We start from the raw sequence: 22238 nt of genomic DNA, 5'->3' as shown, positions 1-22238 counted from the left end.
CCTGATGTCTCCTGAGGCGCAGTACAATACTGGTTGAGAAAAAGAGCTGAGTGGGTCAATTTTGTACTCGCAGGCTTTCTCTAGTTGCAGCGTGAGGGCTTCTAAGGTGGCTTCTCTTGTTGTGGAGCACAGACCTCAAAAGTCGTGGTGAGTGGGCTTAATTGCCCCATGGGATGTGGAATCTTCCCCTACAGGGAAGTGAACCTGTGTCCCCTGTACTGACAGGCAGATTCTTAACCACTGGACCACCAGGGAAATCCCTGTAGTCATAAGTTCTGGTCAAAAATCCCTCAAAACCTATTTCCACATCTGTAAAATTGGTTTAAAAAATAGTGTCTACCTCCTAGGCTTACTGTGAGGTCATCTGTGGCAAAGCTGGTACATAGTCAATTCAAGCAGGGGCACTGAATTAACAACTTTGATCAGACTACACAATCTATCCAGAGACTGCCATTTTCATCTGTGACCAGCAAATTTACAGGCTAAAAGGAACATGTAATAAATTGGAACTGAAGACTGCAATTTACTGAGACCATCTGCTGCCAAGGCAGAGACCAAAAAAAGGACCCTAGAAATGCAACACAGTTTGGCTCCAAAGTTAACCGTTCCCAGCAATCATCTGAGACGTTCATAAAAATGAAACCTTTTCTGATTATGAAACCAGAAGATCTACACACACAACAAAGAGAAATTTCTTGATGTACCTCATAGAGAAAAGAAATGTGAGCTAAACAGTCCTAAGAAGTTTGTCACATTTTAAAAATCAAGGCCAAGTAAACAATTTACCTCAAACTGATGTTTTCACTAAAAATTCATTTAATTTAGGACTTCATTGTTCTTTTAAATTTCTATTCTCCTCGTCTACTTACAGTTCCCTTGCTTGTCAACTAAGTTATCAAGGCCTAATGTCTTGTTTTTCTGTCTTCAAATGAGACTACTGTATTTCCATACTGGGCTTCCCTGGTGGCTCAATGGTAGAGAACTCACCTGCCAATGCAGGAGACATAAGAGATGCTGGTTTGATCTATGGGTCTGGAAGATCCCCTGGAGGAAGGCATGGCAACCCACTCCAGTATTCTTGCCTGAAGAATCCTATGGACAGAGAAGCCTGGCGGGCTACAGTCCATAGAGTCACAAAGAGTAGGATATGACTGAAGTGACTTGCACGCACGCACGTATTCCCATATTAAATTTTCATTTTGTTTTGAAAATATCATTTTGCAACAACCTACAGTGACTAAAATGAAAAAAACATAGACAACAAATAAGTACCACAAAACGTTAAACATACTTGGCTGCTTCTCCAAGAACTCCTGAAACTGCTTCCTTTCATATTCAACCGATTGCTGCATGAGATGCGGCCTAATGCTACTGACAGCAAAGTTCGCCATGTCCACTTTCATTAGGTCCAACACTGAAAAAATCGCCCTGGAAGAGATAAGAGGATTTAGCCCTAGGCGAGTGCAAAGTAAACACTGAGGTTAAAAAAAAAAAAAAAAAAAAAATGAAGTGAGCTGATTTGAGGTAGTTTTTTCATCCTGGAAAGGGTGGCAAGAAAAGTTGGAGAAGCCATGAGAAAGAAGATTAAGAAAAACAAATTTAGAAGAAATTTTTAAGCTGCTCTCTAATCCCACCCATGCCCCTAGGCAAACATCACTTTCCCCACTGCCTGTGTGGCCCAGAGCTCATTCCTTGGCTCTGGGTCAGCCCTCACGGCAGCAGAGGAAGAATGGCCCCAGACCAAGGTTAAGAGCACAGAGCTCTCCACGGGGTCTCCAAGCTTACAGGTTAATTTTCTTTCCTAGGAGAGAAAGTTAACTCTCTCCTTTCTCTTCCCCTGCCCTAGTCTCTGAATTCCAGGGCAGGTTTTATGCTCCGGCTTTGGCAGCATAATTGTGAGTTTGTGCTCTGAAAGTACCTGATGGGCAAAACTGACATGATGCCAAAGATGCCTCCACAGCATGCCTGTCCCTTACCTGCAGCACTGCGGCCTCGCGACCCGCCTGCAGAAGGGGGGTAAGAACCCAAGGTGGGCTTAGGCGTGGCCCTACACAGAGGTAAGAGTCAGACCAAACATCCTCGGGGCCTCCTGATGCCCTCTGGGGCTGACAGGACATCATACGGCAGAATAAACTCACCCACACACAAGGTGATCACATATGGGAAAGATTACGCGGTCTGAGGAACAATTCGGGGCCCCTCCCCGCCACCACTCTGTCCCACTCCCAAGTACACGGGCAGCCCACGTTCTGGAGGGCCTTGTGCCTCTCCTTTGAGCATGCCCAACAGGCCCCTGAATTCACCTACAGGAACCCAAGGACTACTGGAAAGTGCCAGCTGGCAGGCCACTGACTGGAAGTGACCCACAGGTTTTGTGCTCACAGTGTTTTTAAAGGCTGGGGTTTCTAGTTTCTCTTGAAAAAATCAAAAGATCTGGCAACCTGGGCCCACATGCCATCTCAGCTACACCGGTTGGCGCCAAGCGGCCACCGCAGCCTCCTTCAGTAAGGTGTGTACACCCGGTTTCCCCAGTCCCTTCTCCTTCCAGCAGGAATCTGAGTTTGGATGAGTTTGCTACAAGCTACTTCCCCAGAGGTCTCTCTTCCAAGGAATTCCGCATTTAACTTGTCTAGATTATGGCTCTTGAAAGTGAAAGCTGAGTTGCTCAGTCATGTCCGACTCTTTGCGACCCCATGGACTGTAGCCCGCCAGGCTCGTCTGTCCATGGGATTCTCCAGGCAAGAATACTGGAGTGGGTTGCCATTCCCTTCTCCAGGGGATCTTCCCGACCCAGGGATTGAACCTGGGTCTCCTGCATTTCAGGTAAGATTCTTTACCATCTGAGTCACCAGGGAAGCCTAGATTATGGGCTCTTACTGACTATCTTATTTCTACTAACATCATGCCTAGCACATAAGAGGTACTCAGTAAGAGCTTGTTGAATGAATGAACAAATCAATAACTATCTTAAGGCAGTCTTTTAAACATGTTCTATCTAAACCTTGAGGTAACCTTACAATGCCAGGCATTTTTCTAGGTAATGAATATTGATAGCATGATGATGTCAAGAAAGCTAGAAATGAAACTTTTTTTGCTTATAAAACTTTTGAAAAGGAACCTGCTAACACGCAATGAGTCTTAAAACTGTTCACATCCTCTGACACAGTAATGTCATTTTAAGAACCTATCTTTACAAAATAACCTAAAATACAGAAAAATGTTTTGTGCAGAGATGTTTTCACTACAGGGTTAAGTACTAAATAACTATACAAGATCTAATTGTATATCTTAACAGAGAAACAGTTAATAATATCCATGAAAAAGGATTTTTACAGCCACTGAAAATACTTACGAGGAGTTTAAACAAGTGATATAAGTTGGTTATAAAAGGGCAATGCAAGAGATCCTTGGAGTGTCAGAACTATTTAGTATCTTGAATGTGGTGGTGGATATGCAAACTCAGGTGATAAAATTGTATAAAAATTACTATACATAAACACATACACGTGTATATAGGAAATCTCAATGAGATCAGTGGACTGTATCAGGATCAACACACTGAGGATGATAGTTTTGTGAAATGTCACCCTTGGGAGAGGTGGGATAGAGTGCACTGTATTATTTCTTACAACTCCATGTGTATACAATTATCTCAATGACACTTTCAGTGAAAAAATAAATGAAATAATTAGGGTGTAATAGTAATGAAAAAAAGTCAGGCTTGCAATGCCCACTGGAAGGTCTTCTTTGGTTCAGCTGAACAGACTCACAAGACAACTGTAGACCACAGGTCTGACACCATCTATTCACACAGCTTGCCTACAGGGTGACACCAAGCACTCCTTTGCAAGAAGAGTTACAATATCAACCATGAGCAGACAGCTCAGAAATGTGGGAGCCCCAACGGCTTAAAAGCTCATAACAACTCCAAGGTATGCCTTCTAGGGTGTCTATGGGGGGCATGTCCAGTTACAAGTTACCCCCAACAACAACAACAAAAGTTTCCCCACTTGAGGAAATACCAAGTATGGTATCCCATCCAGTATTTATAGTTCATTATCTTCCTTTCTGTCCACAGGCAATTTACCAGTCAGAGGTTATTTTCCCCATAAGCAATGTTGCCTAGTAGCATTTTGATATCTGTTTACAGAAAAGAGTTAAGAATTTAATCAAAAGTCAAATTCTCAGAAAGCATCATGTCAATCCTCTGCCCATATTAGAATAAAAATTATATAAATTTAATCATAATTATATATATTTAGAAATATACAGTCAAAAGACTAAAGGAAATTAATACGGACTGAAAGTTAATAGGATTATTTTAATGTTAAATTTCTTAAATATCCTGGTTGTATTCTGATCATGTGAGAGAATATCCACAATCTTAGGAAGTACTTGCTGAAATAGTTAAGGGTGAAATATAACATCTGACATTAACCATCAGAAGGTTCATGGAAAAATACATACATACGTGCACACATCCTCAGTGTATGATGAAGCAAACTGGCTAAATGTTAAAAACTGGTGGATCTGTGTAAGCGTCATATGAGTGTTGATTATATTGTTTTTGCAATTTTTCTGTAGATTTCTAATTTTTCAAAATAAAATGCTGAGGCAAAAAAACTAAAAAAATTTATATATCAATATGACAATAGTGATTTTGCCTTTGTGTGATCAAATTATGGGTGAATTTTTTCCTTTCTACTTTTCTGTAGTTTACAAAATGTTTGCTTTTAAAAAAATATTCCATGTCTTTTTGTTCTATTGGATTTATATTGATTTTAGTAAAAAACAGATTTAAATTTTAACTTTTTAAAAATATATGCTAATGATCAGTCTTTGCCTTGATTTGCCTTTGGTCATTTAAAGAGTATACACACTATAACCTCACCCAGAGTCTCAAGTTCAGTGTCTTTTCCTCTCTTCCTTCAAGCTTTCCCCTTCTCTTCACTTCCTTTTTTCCCTCCCTCCTTTCTTCTTTAATTATAATCATTATTTTAAAAAATATGGAACACTTCACAGATTTGCAAGTCTTCCTTGCCAAGGGATCTGTATTGTTCCAATTTTCAGATATGCGCTGCCGACATAAGCACAACAAAATGTCTGCTTTTTAATCTTTTTTTTTAAAGGCATGAATACTTACACTTGAGGAAGTCTGACTCTGAAAACACACTACGTGTTTTAGGTGCCCTGAAGGTGATTAGCACAATACCCACCTGAAAAGGGGCACGATCTCCTTCATGTCCTTTAGTTTCTTCACTTCCTCATCTCGCACAGGCGCACACAGTGTCCCCATCATGCCAATAATGAATTCTGCCAGCTTAGAAATGTCCAGGGCCCCGTTCTCGGCCTCCTGCTTTATCAGATCCAGGTCCAAGACTTCTGTTATCTGGTTTCTCAGTCTAGTGTGACCAGGCAGCAAGAAAGACAGGAGAGTCTACAAGAGAGCACAGCCAAGCTCATCAAAGCCTCCTAGGCAGATGGCATTTTTTTATGATATGTAAAGGAATTTACAATTATCCAAAAAAGGGCTTACCAACTGTTAGTGTAATGGTGCACATATTTTAAGCTCTTATTCAACAAATCTATAGGAAAACATGTTTACAAATCATTTAGACTAGCTATTTAAGCTTCCATTTAAGCTCTAAGGAAGCAATCAACTGGACATAGGAAGAAAAAACTGTTAAAAGTGAAAAAAAAAAAAAAAACCACATTAATTAATGTGAGCCTGTGAGCCAATGACAAATAGTAATTTCCAAAGACATATTACTTCTTTGAGAAACTGTTGCTAAAGATATTGTAAAAACAGTTCTACCCACCACTTAATATCCCAAAGTCTTTATCCCAAAGTCTGAGTCACTTTCTTTATCCCAAAGTCTGAGTCACTTTTCTGGTCTTTATATATTGAAGGTGTTCATATCTGTTAAGATTTTTATAAATCATCATATTTTATAAAATAACTTTTTTTCTTTAAGTAATTCTGTTTTTAAAAATCTGAACCTTTTTTCATTTATAAGAGTAATGCCCTCAGGTTATCATAGCTTGTTTGAAAGTTTTTAAAGGGCAGTAAGCCACAAATACACTAAACCCACATTTCAGCAAGCAATTTAAACTCTTCATCCTTCAATTTCTTCAAAGCCTTCTGCTATACTAACACAGAGAGGTGGGCTTAAAAACTCCTAACACACCAGGAAAGCACCACGACTTGCTCTTCGCCTCACCTCTTTGATCTCACCAACAAGCTTGATGGCCCGGTCATACGTTGGGGGGACTTCACTTAGCTGGACACTCAAGCAATCCCAAAAAGCTTTATGGACAATATCCTTTACTCTCTTCTCCAAGCTGGAGGCAAATGGGAAAAAAAGCAAATATCATTGTCTCAAATCACTCTCAAAACCACAAATTCTATGGGTTTAGAGTGACAAATTTTTTTAATTATTTGGATGAAGGAAAGAGTTCCCAAACATACTTAAACCAATCACATACCTTATTTTTAGTGATTTATTTCAGTAAGTACCTTTCTTAATAAGTATTTTTTCAATGGAGAGAATAACTTTCTTCTGGTCTGATAGGTGGTATTAGTCCAATTAACAGCCTATACCAGTGCCATATGATAAAAATAATACTAGAAAGCTCAGATCTGTTCATTTAAGTTCCCTGATATCAGAAAATTTCCTAAGATGTTTATGATTAAGTAGTTTAAGACTTTAAACTTGAAGTTTTTTTCCTAAAATTACCCTATTCTCATGTGACATATGGGACAACTGTTTAATTAGGTACCAGATTATAACAACTTATATATAACATTTCAGGAAAGCCAGTCTTTATGTCATGAGAGCAAAACAAGTAATTCTTCACTAGGAACATGAAAAAGTGCTATCCTTGCAGAACATACAAGAAACATTTGTAAAGTCCTATTTAGAAGCCTCACGTGGGAGACACTGTAGCTTGCTGACTCAGCAGTCACTGCTCTGTCAACAGAAACCCAAGTTTTTCATGGTACTTTCACAATTACAATGGGAAATGCTTTTTCTCCTTCTTGCGACAATCCATCTTTTAACAGGGTATCTTACAATCAATAGAATTTCAGATTCAATACAATATGGGCCAGGTGCTAGGTAGGGATAGAGAATAAAGCACAGTCCTTGTCTCTGAGGAGTTTACAATCTGGTAACGAAAGACAGTAAACCAACAACTGCAGTACAATGTGACAGTTACAAAGAAGAAATGAAGGAAACAGTACTATGAACACGCAAAAGGAGGCAGCTAAATGCTATGGACGGGGGAGGCACTAACATGGAAGACTTCCATGGAAGACTTCCAGACCTTTTATTTACATTGTCAAGAATCAGTGGTCCTGAGATACACTTTCAAACTCTGATAACTCCAAGGATAAGGAATATTTTTTAGCAACATACAAAAGGAAAAATATTTTAGAATATATACATCAAGTGAAGAAAATATTTCCAGAACTGGGAAATGGCAGTGTTCTACTAACAAGATAACCACCTTACCTGTCTTCTGGTAACTCAACGGGTTTAATCTGAAAGTCTCCATTTATAACAATCTCATGGGCTAGGGCCATGTTAGTGACTCCTTTCGCTGTCTCTAGAAGTTCTTCTACTGTCACGAATCCAGGAGGACTAGCTGTAACAAAAGTCTGGTGTAAGAGGTTTGCTCCTCTAAATTAGGATTTTCTCCTAAAATTTTTTATTAATTTTAGAAGGCAGTGTTTCTCCTACCAGCTAACAGCTAATAATTTCAGTTATGCCTCTACTTATGAAAATATTCTGGCAATTTCAAACAAGAGAATTGTACCTATTTCATATTCATTTTTTTCTTTTAACCTAGAATCCTAAAAGTAGAGATCATTTACAATACTCAAAACATTTTTTCCCCCTTGGTAAAACTGGTCAATGGCAAATGATTACAATAAATGAAAACTTAGAAAAACTTTTTAAAGTTACTGATTATCACTTTCCCAACAAGCTGAGAGTTTATTTTCTAATCCCTATGCCTCCTGTCCACCCTAAATAGAAAAAAAGACACCATATTTAAGATCTCCTCTTTTGTTCCCATTAGCAGTTTACGTTTCGCTCCATCATTAACACTGTGCCACAAATGAAGTGAAGTCGCTCAGTCATGTCCGACTCTTTGTGACCCCATGAACTGTAGCCCACCAGGCTCCTCCATCCATGAAATTTTCCAGGCAAGAGTACTGGAGTGGGTTGCCATTTCCTTCTCCAGGGGATCTTCCTGACCCAGGGATCTCCCGCATTGCAGACAGGTGCTTTACCGTCTGAGCCACCAGGGAAGCCCCTGGTGCCATGAATGAATCTCCCCAAATAAAAACAGCAGTGAGTACTTTAGGGTGCCAGGGGCTGTTTAAACAATGCTAAAACTAGGATACTAGGGGCATATAAGAATTCAGAGATCGACAGATGAACAAATCAGAGTCCGTGTGACACAAGAATTTCTGGAATGCAGGCCCAACGAACCAAAAACTCAGAGTTATGTTTGATTTCTCCCTTTCCACCACTGTTAGCCAGGTCCAGTGAGTTTTATTTCTGTATCACCTGTGGCAATACCCTCATGATGGCTTTCTGTTCTTCTCTTTCTTTTGATAAAGTTTGAGACTTAAATTCCAGGGGGAAAATAAAAAAAACAACTCATAAATCTCCTCAGGTGTTCTGAGCCAAGGAACACAGGGAAATTCCTATGCTTAAAAAGTCAATGATTACTACATGCATGTTTTTGGTATATCAATTATACCTTAATAAAGCTTTTTTTTTTTTTTTTAAGCCCATGACATCGGATCTTTAACTTAAAATCAGGGAGAGAGCTTATGCTGGCCCCACTCCAGGTTTCTGATTTAGCCTGTCTGGGGCGGGGCTGGAGAACTACATTTCTTGGAAGATTCCACCTGATACTGATGGTTTCAGAAACCATACTCTGAAAAGCACTGGCCTGGAGGATGATTATATTAATTTTACACAATGGTGATAAATCTGGGCTTAAAATGGCACTGGTTTCCACATGGTTTAACAGCTGTAAAGATCTTGCTAGGTCACTGAAAAGTTATTTTCTCCCTTCTTTCCCTTTTTTCATTTGCTCACCAGAAAAAGGAATCAAATCTAAGAGCTGGTCATATCCTGTCTGGTAAAAATCTTTTTTTAGTCATGTAAGGGGAAGTTGAAAAACTTCACAAAATTCTTTTCAGCATTTTCAGAGAATAGTAATAAAAATAATAAATAAAATTGAGTTTGTGGATATTAGTAAAATGCAATGAATATCCAAAATCAAGGCCCAACAGATCTTTTCAATTCTCAGTATTACTTAGCTGTCAATTTCTACCAAAATGATCTACTGATAAAATGAAATTCCAGTCAAAATCCCAGCAAGGTTTTTGTTGAAATTGCCAAATGGACTCTTAAACTTGGATGGAAATGTACCGGACCTAGACAGGTCAAACTATTTTGGAAAAGAAATTTGGAGGCCTTATACTGACTGATTTAAAGAAAAGCAATAATAATTAAGACAGCATGTGGGAATTCCCTGGTGGTCCAGTGGTTGGGACTGCATACTTCCATTGCAAGGGAAACAGGTTCCATTCCTGGTCGGGGAACTAAAATACCATATGCCACATGACGTTAAAGAAAAAAAAAAAAAACAAAAAAGACTGTGTGCGTCTGGCATGACACAAGATATTCAGATGAACTGAAGAGAGCAGAGGATCCCAAACTAGACTGGAACACACACATACATATGTATGGAAAGTGAAAGTATTATTCCCTCAGTCGTATCTGACTCTTTTGCCACCCATGGACTATAGCCAGCCAAGCTCCTCTGTCCATGGGATTTTCCAGGCAAGAATACTGGAGTGGGTAGCCATTCACTTCTCCAGGGAATCTTCTGGACCCAGGGATCGAACCCAGGTTTCCTGCACTGCAGGCGGATTCTTTACCATCTGAGCCACCAGGGAAGTACATATATATGTTTGTGGTCAATAAGGGGAGATTAGTTTTTTCATCAAATAGTGCTGAAACAATCAGAAATCTATTTGTAAAAAAATGACCCTTGACCCTTACCTCAAATGATAAATTAAAACTAACTCAAAATGAGTTTCACAGCTAAATATAAAAACTAAGACTATACAACTTCTAGGAGAAAACACAGGTCAAAATCTTTGCAATCTTGGAATAGGCAAAATAGATAAGATACAAAAAGCTCAAAATACAAAAGAAAAAAATTTATAAATTAAACTTAAAAGTTAAAACTTTTGCTCTGTGAAAGACTATATTAAGAAAATGAAAAGGCATGCCACAGATGGAAGAAAATATTTATGAAACAAATATTGGATAAAGGACTTGTAACCAGAATATATAAAGAACTTTTACAACTAAATAATAGGAGACAACCAGTACCAAATGGTAAAAGATTTGAACATTTCTACAAAGCAGATAAACAAATGGCCGGTCAGAGCATGAATGGTCAACATCATCACGATCATCATTAATCATAAGGGAAATGCAAGTCAAAACCAGAGAGATACCACTATCCACACCTACTAAATGAACCAAAATTAAAGAGACTAATTCTACCAAGTGTTGGCACAGATGCGGAATAACTGGAACTCTCATACATAAGTGGTAGGGATGCCAAATGGTACAGCCACTTTGGAAAAGAGCCTCTTGGTTTCTCATAAACTAAAACGTACACTTACCACCTGATCTAGCAACCTTGCTCATAGGTGTTAACCCAAGAAAATGGAGAACATTATGGCCATTTAAAGATCTGTACTCAAAAGCTCATAACCGTCAAAATGTCCATAAACCGCAAAATGGATAAACAATTGTCGCGCGACCTCACCAGGGAACACTACTCAGCAATAAAAAAGGAACAAAGTACTGACACATGCAACAACATGAACGAGTCTGAAAAGTACCGCCCCTGGGAGGGTCAGGTACAAAAAAGTACGTACAGGAGAGTCCGTTTCTATGAAACTGTAAAAATGGCAACATTACAGCCACAGAAAGCAGATTAGGGCTGCTAAGAGCTGGCACTGGGGGAGTGGGGAAGATTCACTGCAAAGGGACACAAGAGAATATTGAGAAGTGATAGAAATATTCTAGCAGCTCATGATTGTGGTCGTAGTGACAAAACTGTACATGTATTATCAAAACTCATCACTTAGAATTGGTGAATTTTATTATATATAGATTATACCTCAATAAAGTTGATTGAAAATTGTAAGGCACTCAGTAAGGATATGTGCATGTGCGCGCTCTCTCTCTCTTTCTATATATATACACACACACACACACACATTGTTAGTCAATTTCTTCAAGATAGTGTTTTCTGTTGCTACTTATCAGAAGATGGAGCTTTCGCTGTGATATACTCAGTATCAGAACTCCACTGAGTTCTTTTACTTTTATAAAGAAATTCATAGACTGTCACCAGGGCTTCCAAGTTTTGTTTAAACCTTGGTTTTGCAAAAATATTCAAATGTCTGACCATCTTAAATTTATGAAAATCACAGAAACATATCATGTTCTCTCATAAGTTTACTATATATTTTTTCAACAATTTTAGGCATTTGGGTAATTGATAAATTGGGTAATTGATAAATAAGACAGTTAATACACTATCTGGTCATGAAACGCAGTGGACAGAGCAAGTCAGGAAGAAATTCAGCTCTCTCCAGACTGTGCAGTGTAAGCCTTGAACAAGTCACTTAAATGTTTAAGGCTCACTGTTTCCTAATATGGAAAAAGAAGATAAGAAGACTGAGGGATGTTCTAGGAAAGACTGAGACTCTTTCCAGTTACAGGCAAGTGAATCTTCATTGTTTTGGGTCTATGTGGGCCAAAACAGCTTGTACCAAGTGCTGAGACCATGAGACAACCAGGAAGAAGAAAGTTTTCAGGACCTGTCCAAGTTAAAGGCTACTTAAAAATTAGACTGATTAATGGAGGGTGTTTGATCAAGAAAGATGCAATTCTAAGACATGACCAGGGTATATTACAGATCCACATGTATAGGTTATTCATTACATGCTAATCATAGGGTTGTGGGGTGGGTTTGTTGGGTTTTTTGTTTTTATTTTTGTTTTGAGAGTTCTCAAATTTACCAATTTCATCAATGACAGCTTATAAAGATGCGATCTGTTGAACCACCCGGCTTCACCTCAATTTGTGAAGAGGACCTGAGTTGTAACAAGAGCCATAAAGAATGGTAAGGTTACATGTACTTCACCCTACAATTTATTTTACTATGTGGCATAACACTAAAGCTCTCACTAAACTGTTACAGCATTTGTACACTGATGCCCTGTTAGAGAAGCTAAGAACCACACGATGTTAATAATGCCCTTTCAGAGGTTGGTGAACAGATTCCAAAAATAAAATGAAGGTCTAATTCACATGGTTATACTCTCTACCTTTCTTTACTAAAGGTGTTCTAGGAGCTGAGAAGTCTATACACTCTGCAGAGATGCTTCCAATCACACGTGTAAATGGATGTTTACTGATGGCAGGGGCAAATGTCACCCAAACAGCTACTGTGGAGTGAATACAGTGAAGCAAAAGTAAAGCCTAGCCATCAAATATATTACACCATGCTTGTGACCATATCTTCCTCACAGACTGCAAGCTCCAGGAGGACCGAGAACGCATGTGCCTCTTTGACTGATGGGTTCCTGCTACACCGTGTGCACTCAACCCACACTGACTGATTAACTGAATATAGAGACACTATAGGGCTTCCTCGTTAGCTCAGCTGGTAAAGAATCCACCTGCAATGCCTGAGACCCCAGTTCGATTCCTGGGTTGGGAAGTTCCCCTGGAGAAGGGATAGGCTCTCCACTCCAGTATTCTTGGGCTTCTCCGCTGGTTCAGAATCTCCGCCTGCAATGCGGGAGACCTGGGGTCCATCCGTGGGTTGGGAAAATCCCCTAGACGGGGTATGGCAATCCATTCCAGCATTCTCGCCTGGAGAATCCCCATGGACAGAGGACACACCACAGGCTACAGTCCGTGCAGTCACAAAAGAGTCGGACTGAGCACAGCACAGACACACCACACTTCAGTCTGGTCATGCACTTTAGAAATGTAGAACTCTGTGTCATCCCTTTATCTAATAAATCTCACCAGGATCTGATTTAATAAACTACAGTGCTAAATGGGAAATAGTAACTGGAATAACAATTGATTTTTTTCATCTGAATATGGCATGCTTCACTGATCAACTAGGTGACTAAACTCTGGAGCAGAAGGTGCTTTGTGAATTACAGAAGGAAAAAAAACTCCAAAAAACCAAAAATAAAATAAAATAATAATACAAATGAATCTGTAAACAAAACAGACTCAGTGATACAGAAAAACAAACTTACAGTTACCAAAAGGGAAGCGGGGGGATGGGATAAATTAGGAGTATGGAATTAACTCCTAATTAGGATAAAATAGGAGTATGGCTCAGATAATAAAGAATCTACCTGCAATGTGGGAGACTTGGGTTCAGTCCCTGGGTAGGGAAGATCCCCTGGAGAAGGGAATGGCAACTGACTTCAGTATTCTTGCCTGGAGAATTCCACGGACAGAGGAGCCTGGTGGGGCTACAGTCCATGGGGTTGCAAAGAGTCAGACACGACTGAAGCAATTAACATACAACACATATGACATTAACAGATACAAACTACTATACAAGCAACAAGGATTCACTATTTAGCACAGGGAACTATATTTAATACCTTGTAATAACTATCAAGGAAAATAACCTGAAACATATATATATATATATATATATATATATATATATATATAACTGAATCACTAGCTGGACACCTGAAACTAACATAATATTGTATTAATAAATCAACTATACTTCAATTTTCAAAAATTCACCATTAGAATAAAAGGGTAATATTGGTGCAGGACAGATCCACTGGTAAAGGCTAAAATCAGTGAGTTGAAGTTTAAGCAGAAACAGGATATTTGCAAAGTTACACAGTACTGCAGGGCTTCCCTAGTGGCTCAGCGGTAAAGAATCTGCCTGCCAATGCAGGAGATGCAGGTTCGATCCCTAGGTCAGGAAGACTCTTAGACAAGGAAATGGCAACCCACTCTAGGGCTTCCCTGGTGGCTCAGATGGTAAAGAATCTACCTACAATGCAGGAGACCTGGGTTCAATCCCTGGGTTGGGAAGATCCCCTGGAGAATGGAATGGCAACCCACTCCCGAATTCTTGCCTGGAAAATGTCATGGACAGAGGAACCTGGTGGGCTATAGTCCAAGGGGTCACAAAAGAGTCACGACTCAGTGACTAAACAGCAACAATAACAACAAAAGTACTGTAAGCAGATAGGGTAGGTGGTCCCCAGAGAAAAAGAACCAGGCATGATTCTCTTGATATAAGAAGCCATTTTGACCTAAGCCACTTTGTGATTTAAGCCTGACCACAATGCTTGCCCTTGAACAAATCTCAGTAATTCTGTAAGATAAACATTATGATCCAATATCTGATATCTTCGAGTTCTGTAGGAACTAATGCCCCCAACCCAGGTGGAGGAGGGTAACTACCTGCTGAGATGGAAGTCTGGTCAGAACTGAGGGAATGTCACCATGGTGACCTTTTCTGACCCTCCTGGCTTCAATCATCAAGGGCTTCAGCTCTGGCAACCTTTATTCCAATTCCATGCAGAAGTCTCTGGTCAAGCCCCTTCATGAATATGAGGTACCCTTGGCTTAAAATTTCCCTAGTTTTGCTGTTGAGGGAGAAATTGCTTTGGAAAAGATCCCTGGTATTCTCCTTACTTGCTGCAAATAATAAATCCTCCCTTTTCCCACAGAAAAATAAATAAATAAATAAAGTATTTGGAAGTAGAGAAACTTATGGGAAACATTAAGTTACAGTTGACTGATCCTTACTCTAAGGATCTCTATGTTTAAAGAATTAATATTTTTAGAACCAAATAACTGCCTCGGATCAGTGCCAACCAATTCTGACAAGGCCAGCCATTTTTCCTTTTTTATATTCTGTATCAGCTATTAAACGTTATACGTGCAGGGTAAGCAGGTGAGGGTGTTCTCCCCACACCACCAAGCAATTCTCGGATACCAGACAAGTGTGCTGCACTTCTGACACTACCTACCTGGAGATCGTATCAGATTCCACAGGTTAAGGACACAGTCCCACAAGACTCCGCCCCCCGCCCCGCCTCCCCCCGCTTACTTTCAGAGGGCAGTCCCAAGTCCAGGGTGTCACCTGTGCTTCTGACAGACTGGCTGTGGATGGGAAGTTCCAACAACCCCTCACCCCCTTTTATTCGATTAATTTGCTGGAACAGTTCACAGAACTCAAAGAAACATTTTACTTACTAGATTACTGGATTATTATAAAAGGATGTAACTCAGAACCAGCCAAATAGAAGAGAAGCACAGGGCAAGGTACGGAGGGGCAGGGCGCCACTCCCCCAGTGCCTCCATGGCCTCACTAGCCCAGAAGCTCTCGGAACCCCGTCCTTCTGGGGTTTTCTCTCGGCTTCACTACACAGGCAAATTTGATTAAATAAATGGCCACTGGCAACTGTACAACCTCCAGCTCCTCCCTCCTCCCCAGAGGTGGGAGGGAGGGATGGGTAGGATTCAAAGTTCCGACCCTCTAATCTCAAGATTGAGTCCCCTTAGGTTAGGCTGTGCCTCATTAGAGTAACAAAAGACATCTCTCTAGCTCTCATCACTCAGGAGATTCCAGTAGTTTAGAAGTTCTGAGCCAGAAACTGGATGAGAACCAAACATATATTTCCCATTATAAATTACAGCATCACAGTTACCAACAGTATTTCTATCATTCAAACATTACTCTGTATTTTACTTTGCAAGTCTAAAGGCTATCTTTTTGCTTTTAATTTGTAGAACCCCAGATGTGATGCAGGGAAAGATTGAAGGCAGGAGGAGAAGGGAACGACAGAGGACGAGATGGTTGGATGGCATCACTGACTCAATGGACATGAATTTGAGTAAGCTCTGCGAGATGGTGAAGGACAGGGAAGCCTGGCGTGCTGCAGTCTATGGGGTCACAAAGAGTTGGTCATGATTGAGCCACTGAACACAAAGATGTGATTTTAGAGTTACTTTAAACTCATTAGCTATACATTTACACAGTTTGGGAGAAATGTCTGCAGATAACTAATTTCATATTTTATAAATTCTTTTTTATGCTCTCTGCAAGCAGTGATGCCTCCTGACCTGGTCCCCAAACTCCGGGGTGGCAGTTTTACCACTGGAGTCCATAGCTCTATTCCTACCTATTATTACAAGGAAAAAAGGGCAAGAAAGCCAGAAACAATATAGTCAGTCATTGATTTTAAACCTCATTTTGATATGGAACTGTGAGAATTTAATGAAAGCTTTTCTGACCTTCCTAGAAAAATATATATACACAGACACGTTGATACACCTTTTTGACTCTTCCTGGATTCCCCAACACTTGATCATAGGTCTCAGGATAAGCTGCCTTAAGGACATAACTACATACAATGTTAACTAATACAGTCTAGTGCTGGCTTGACATTAATTTGGAATCATGCCATCAGACTGACGGGATGCCATAGGCAAGGCCATTAATCAAAGAACTGAAGATTCTAATCCAAAGGTACTTCTTTACCAGAAACTATAAGTGATAACACTACCATACTGGCCATCAACATCCATATTACAGCCATCTCCTGGGTATCTTAAAATGCAACAGATGAGGGAATTTTCCTGGTGGTCCAGTGGTTAGGCTCTGCACTTTCACTGCCAAGGCTGTCGGGTCCCTGTTTGGGGAACTAAGATCCCACAAGTCACATGACATGGCCAAAAAAATTTTTAATAATAAATAAATGCAGTATGTTAGTAGCAGTAGTATTAACAACTAGTGTTTATCGAGCATTTATTATATGAAGACACTGTTGTACGAGCTTTATATGAATTCATTTAGTCTTTACAATGACCCTAAGAGATAAGCATATTTTCCTCCTTTTAAAAATGAGAAAACAGATGAAACTTTCTAACTATACATTGGAGACAAGGTATAACACAACCACGTTAGACTGTTATTAACAGCATGTTTTCTTCCCTGAATACAATGTGACCTAGTAGTATATTTATCAAAATCTATTCGATGATAAATTATAATAAAATGGGGTCCACCAATGTCTGCTTTAAGAATACCATGTTGACTAATAAATTACCTGGGAGGGGCTTTTACCATTTTAATAGAAACATACCTTAAACTCCCAAATGTCTATACTTTTTGCAAACATGAAGGATTACTGATCATTTGTACTTTAAAGAGATAATATCAACACTGACATTCTTAGACTATGACAATCCCTCTTAAAACTTTCATTTTTGGACTCACTTCAAAAACCCTGAGTATTCCTAATAAAAGACATGAGCTGGAGCATCTGCTGGGAATACTTGCGGAAATTGCCATCCTCTCATTGGCAAGGCCTGCTTCCTGCCAGGGATCTGAAGTGACTTCACCACACACAGTTAGTACACTGAATCCCCTCATCCTTGTGGGAACGATGCCCCCAGGCAGTGAAGTTAGGGTGTGGTGAACTCACAGTCAAAAACTTTTTTTTTTAACCTGCACAAGCACAGACCTGGCTAGAACCTTTCAAAACACTCTTAATTAAAGCTGCAATTTTCACTCCACCCTGTTTCTCAAGAGCATTTCAGATAAATTGGAATGTCACTGAGGCTGGAGGAAAACAGCAATATTCTGAACATTATTCTAAAATGTGAGTTTCTCATGCAATTGAAAATCCATAAGTGACTGGGCTGTTAGTTGTAAAATGGTTGCTATACTTAAATGCTAATTATTGGCAATTCTATCATACTATTAGAACCTAGCTCAGGGCCACATGTACAAGGAAGGATAATAAAAATATCATCCAAAAACAATGAAGATAATGCTTCTAACCAAAGTCAAATGTGCTTACAGTGAGGTCTTTGCACTCTTTGGGTGCTTGGAGAGCCCGACTTTATTTTTTTCTGTAAAGCTTCATCAGAAACTTCCACAGCATCTTCAAGGCCTTGCTCAGAATCACTTGATTTTGATTTTCCTGCTTCGTTTATATTGGACTTGTCAAGGTTTTCAGACATTCTCAATTAAGTTCATTCACTTTCCTAGAGGGAAAAAAAAAAAACACCAAAATGTTCTTGCTCTGACACTAACTGGCAGTGTGACTCTAAGCAAATGATTTAACCTCTTTGGGTTTCAGATTTCTCACCTGTAAAATAAATGGGCTTGCTAAGATCTTATCCTTATCCCACTATAATATTCTACTTCCATGATTAAACAGATCACCTGTAAAACGACACTTGTAACTATCAAATTCATGGGCCTATACTTCAGAGAGTAACAAGTTCGAATATTTTGTTCCAATCTGAGTACCATGTCACGAGAACATGGCCTTAACACTATAAACTGCCTGCTTGTATTTTAATCCATCAGTGATTTAATTCTCAAATTCTTTCATTCCTGAGAGCTGAAAGGAAGACTCTGGAAATAATGCTTTTCATCAGCGTTCAAAGTAAATATACACTGGACTGAGAAGTTGGTTCCCCAATCCTATTATGTGGATAAGACACCCGGGGATGACAAATAGAAGGCAGAATCTCATGCAGCATTTAAGAAAAATGTGTGGGGCAAATATTTTTATTAATCCCTTGCCAGTCAGCAGGAAAAGCTGGTGAGTAAAGTAGGAAGTTGCAAACCACCATAATGCATATGGTTGGATGGGGTGTTAACTGTCTTAGGTGCTGATTAGAAGAGGACTAACGCTTAACATGTTGGTTTGGGCTAGTTAATAAAGGCCTAGAATAAAGGCCTTATTTACTATAAATGTTTCCTATCAAGTTTTTTTCCCCTAATTTTTTTTATTGAGTTATTTATTCCTAATGGGCTTCCTAGTAAAGGAAAAGAAAGACACAATGTTTTCTGCATTTATAATACTGAAAATATTTAGCATTTGTACTAGTAGCACTTGAAGACCACAAAATATTTTCATAAGCACTAATTAGACTTTATTACACACCTGGAAGGTAATCCAAGGATCAAAAGAAATGTTGACCATTTTCAGGACGTTTGGCAGACTCCTTTCTGCACATTAGAAGAATCATTTGATATAATTATCTGAACATCAGATAAACCCATTAAACAAAATGAAGTTACTGGAACTGACATTTTCAGGCCTGTATTATTAATATGAAGGTTGCTTTAATGTCATTCCTTTTTAACCTTCCAGCATCCCACTCCAGACACCCATCTCCTCTGTCCTAAATCCTGTCTGGCTCTGGAAATGCTCCAAGAACCAAAGGGTAACATTACCAGCATCTTCTATCAAAGGACAAACAAAAACACTTCTAATTTTATCCTCTTCACATGTTGGGAATGAGCTGAGGATGAAGTAACTCATTCTGTGCAATAAGGAGAAAATGCAATTTCCAGGTCTTTTAATATTCAGTTTAGTAAACTAACCCATCTTTCTAAGATTTGGTTCAAGGCTATCCCTTTCGCAGGTCACTTGCCCAACCTCACCAGTGTTTGTTCCTTTCTCTGAACGCCTATAGGGATGGATGTTAGACATCTGTCATTCATCATTGCCTTAAAGCCAACTCAAAATATGCTAATTTAAATAGGAATAGAACGATGAAAAGGCATGGTCGAGAGGGGGAGAGAGACATTCTTACAAGGAAATACAGTTAATGCCTTAATGGCATTATGAAATCACTAAGCAGGAGAAACTAATTCTTCCTGGAAGGAGGCTGGGATAACCTTCCAGAAAAGGTGATATTTGAGCCTGTCTTTTTGAAAAGAGTAGGATTTCACTCCATTAAAAAACATTTGGAGGGAATTCCCTGGCGGTCCAGTGATTAAGGACTAGGCATTTCCACTGCAAGGGGCCTTTGTTGGGGAACTAAAAAGCCATGCTGGTACAGCCAAAAAAAAAAAAAAAAATCAAACACAAAACATCTGGAGGAAGAGAAGGTGAAAAGGGGGGCGTTTCACTTAAAGGGCAGGAGCAAAGGCAAATGAAAATACGCAGAACAAGCAGCAGGTGACAAAGGAGCGATGAGTTGGGATTAGATCGTAAAATTGCTAGTTCTTAATAAAAAAAAAAAAAAACACAAAACTCTTCACCTACATTTTTAACTTCTTACAGGCCAGACCAACCACATTCCCCACATATGCTCCACACATATAAGTATATCCCCCGAACAGATGCCCATTAAGTATTTACTGATAGCTGTCACCTATTTAAAGTCAGTTTATGCGGGAGGGCTGGGCGTTAGTCTCAGACATACCTGGGTTCCAATTCTGGCTCTTTATTAGCTGTGTTAACTTCCGTTTCCTCATCTGTAAAACGCAGCTACCTACCTCCTGGGTTTGGGGGAAGTGTCAATGACAGGACGTGCATAACGACAGCTGGTGCACAACCGGCTTCCAAAAATGGTAACTATAATTAGAGGGCTATATAGGACGCAGCGAGGAACCATTTAACTGCATGCAGTGTGCTCATTCATTCAATCCCCAACTCCTGCCATGCCTAAAAAGGGAACCGAGGGTAGGAGGATCCTCGCACTTGCCGTGAAGACTGTCTGAGCCTCACGCCGAGCCCAAGCTGCTCTCAAGAGTCTCCCCAGGAGAAAGGGTCTTTCAGCAACAGCAAGAAGCTCTGTCCAACGCCGGCGAGAAACCCTTTCCCCAGCACTCGACGCCACGCACGCCCAGCGTCTGGATTCCGTTGTAAACAACTGTTTGGGCCTGAGAGGGAGTGGCCGGGCCGGGAGCTAGCGAGGCGCGCCTGGAGGGTTGGCCTCGAGGGGCGGGACAAAGGCCGCGCTAAGACTCAACCTGCCCGCTGTGTCTACCTCTTCCTCGCCTCCACCCGACATCACTGGGCCCCGGTCGACGGAAAACGGCGAAGCAGCGTCTGCAATCTCGGTCTCGTCCCTGGCGTGAGGGCTCCGCAGGGCTGCCAGCCTGCGCATCCGCTTCCCTCACCTGCTCCGGAGTGGGCGTCTTCCCTACTGTCGCTCGGCCGGGGATCTGGCGGCGGCGGAGGCAGGGAGGATGCGCGGCGGGAAGGGCCGGTTCAACCTCTGCCCCTCGGAGGCCGCATCCCTCGCTGCGCTGCGAGCGGTCCTCCCCGCCGGGCTCGGATGGGTAGCGGCCAGCGCGGCGGCTCCTCAGTGTCGGGTAGCGGGAGGAAGCTCTCAGCCGGGAGGCGCCTGTCCCACGTAGGGCGTCGCCATGTTCCCTTACGGAAAGGCGGGAGGTGCGGCTGGGTGCCAGTTGCGGGGGCCCAGTGGGCTGTGACTCGGAGCCGGGAGGCCCCCGCCCCAGAGAGGGCGGCGCCATGTTTCTGTACGGAAAAACGGGCTGCGGGGCAGGCGGCACGGAGGCAGTCGAGGAAGGCGAAAGGATTGGCTGTTTCGATGTAAAGCCTTCCCCGTCCTGGTTTTCAAATTTAAATATTACATCATGGTTTATAGCCACGTTATTTGTTCCCCTCCCCTCGTTTTTGGTTGTTAAAAAAAAAAAGTCATGCCCACCACCGGGATGGCCAAATTTCATTTTAACGGCCCAGATTCGATTTGGTTTGAGTCATCTCTTTTATCTAAGCGGTCGCTACTTTGTCGACGGGAAGAACGAGATCTTCGCCCTGAAAAGATGGAAGGCAAGGAGGCAAAGACGTCTCACGAGGGTTCAACTCGGTTTAGAGAGCTCAGAAACACAGCCCTCAGCATTTTATGTGCCATATGTATTCTAGAAAGGAAACACTCCGTGTTAAGACAAGCTTGTTCTGAAGCCTCCTTCCCCTTTGTCTCAGGTACCCGGGCCGTGGCTGTCGCAGCCCTGAACAGTTGCTGATCCAAGAAAACCATGCTTTTCTCAGCCTGTATAGTAAGACAGCAAACTACACGAATAGAAATCGTTGTGAGGGGTCCATCTTCAAAAGTAAAAGTTCGTAACTTTTATCTGTTCTTTTGAAAAATGCTTTAAGAATGAACATCAAACATGTGTGCCTTAAAATGAAGGTAACAATCAAGCCTCTTACCCGAAGCCTATAAACTTGTTAAATAACTAGAACAAAACAAGCTGGAGTGGAATTAGGAGTTGCTTTCAAACGCCACTTCTAAGTAGATCACACACGGGCAGTTATTCCTACATTAAAGTACGAA

The 22238-nt window shown here is 40.7% G+C and overlaps 1 protein-coding gene and 1 pseudogene across 12 annotated transcripts in view; both read right to left on the bottom strand.

The window, feature by feature from the left end:
• TCP11L1 (t-complex 11 like 1) overlaps positions 1-21308 on the bottom strand; it is a 34856-nt gene extending 13548 nt beyond the window's left edge. For 4 of the 12 annotated variants that reach the window (XR_008703124.1, XM_055549270.1, XM_055549263.1 and 1 more), the window contains exons 1-7: positions 20358-20857; positions 19088-19152; positions 17990-18176; positions 7515-7647; positions 6222-6342; positions 5217-5437; positions 1292-1428 (exon numbers count right to left, since the gene is read on the bottom strand). Coding sequence is in view for 11 of the 12 variants with exons in the window: in XM_055549270.1 (XP_055405245.1) it covers positions 1292-1428; positions 5217-5437; positions 6222-6342; positions 7515-7647; positions 17990-18152 (775 nt within the window). In the remaining variant the exon portion in view is untranslated. Of the gene's footprint in view, positions 1-1291; positions 1429-5216; positions 5438-6221; positions 6343-7514; positions 7648-14579; positions 14702-16690; positions 16829-17989; positions 18177-19087; positions 19153-19590; positions 20154-20357; positions 20858-20924 lie in introns of those variants that run through there. The other 8 variants (XM_055549266.1, XM_055549265.1, XM_055549267.1 and 5 more) reach the window with 8 other exon arrangements.
• Positions 5001-5093, bottom strand: LOC129629400 (uncharacterized; annotated as a pseudogene).
• Positions 21309-22238: the final 930 nt, after the last annotated feature.

This window comes from Bubalus kerabau, chromosome 15 (assembly GCF_029407905.1).
Source record: "Bubalus kerabau isolate K-KA32 ecotype Philippines breed swamp buffalo chromosome 15, PCC_UOA_SB_1v2, whole genome shotgun sequence".
In the NCBI taxonomy this organism is placed as follows: Eukaryota; Metazoa; Chordata; class Mammalia; order Artiodactyla; family Bovidae; genus Bubalus; species Bubalus kerabau.
This window is presented reverse-complemented; position numbering and strand designations above follow the sequence as displayed.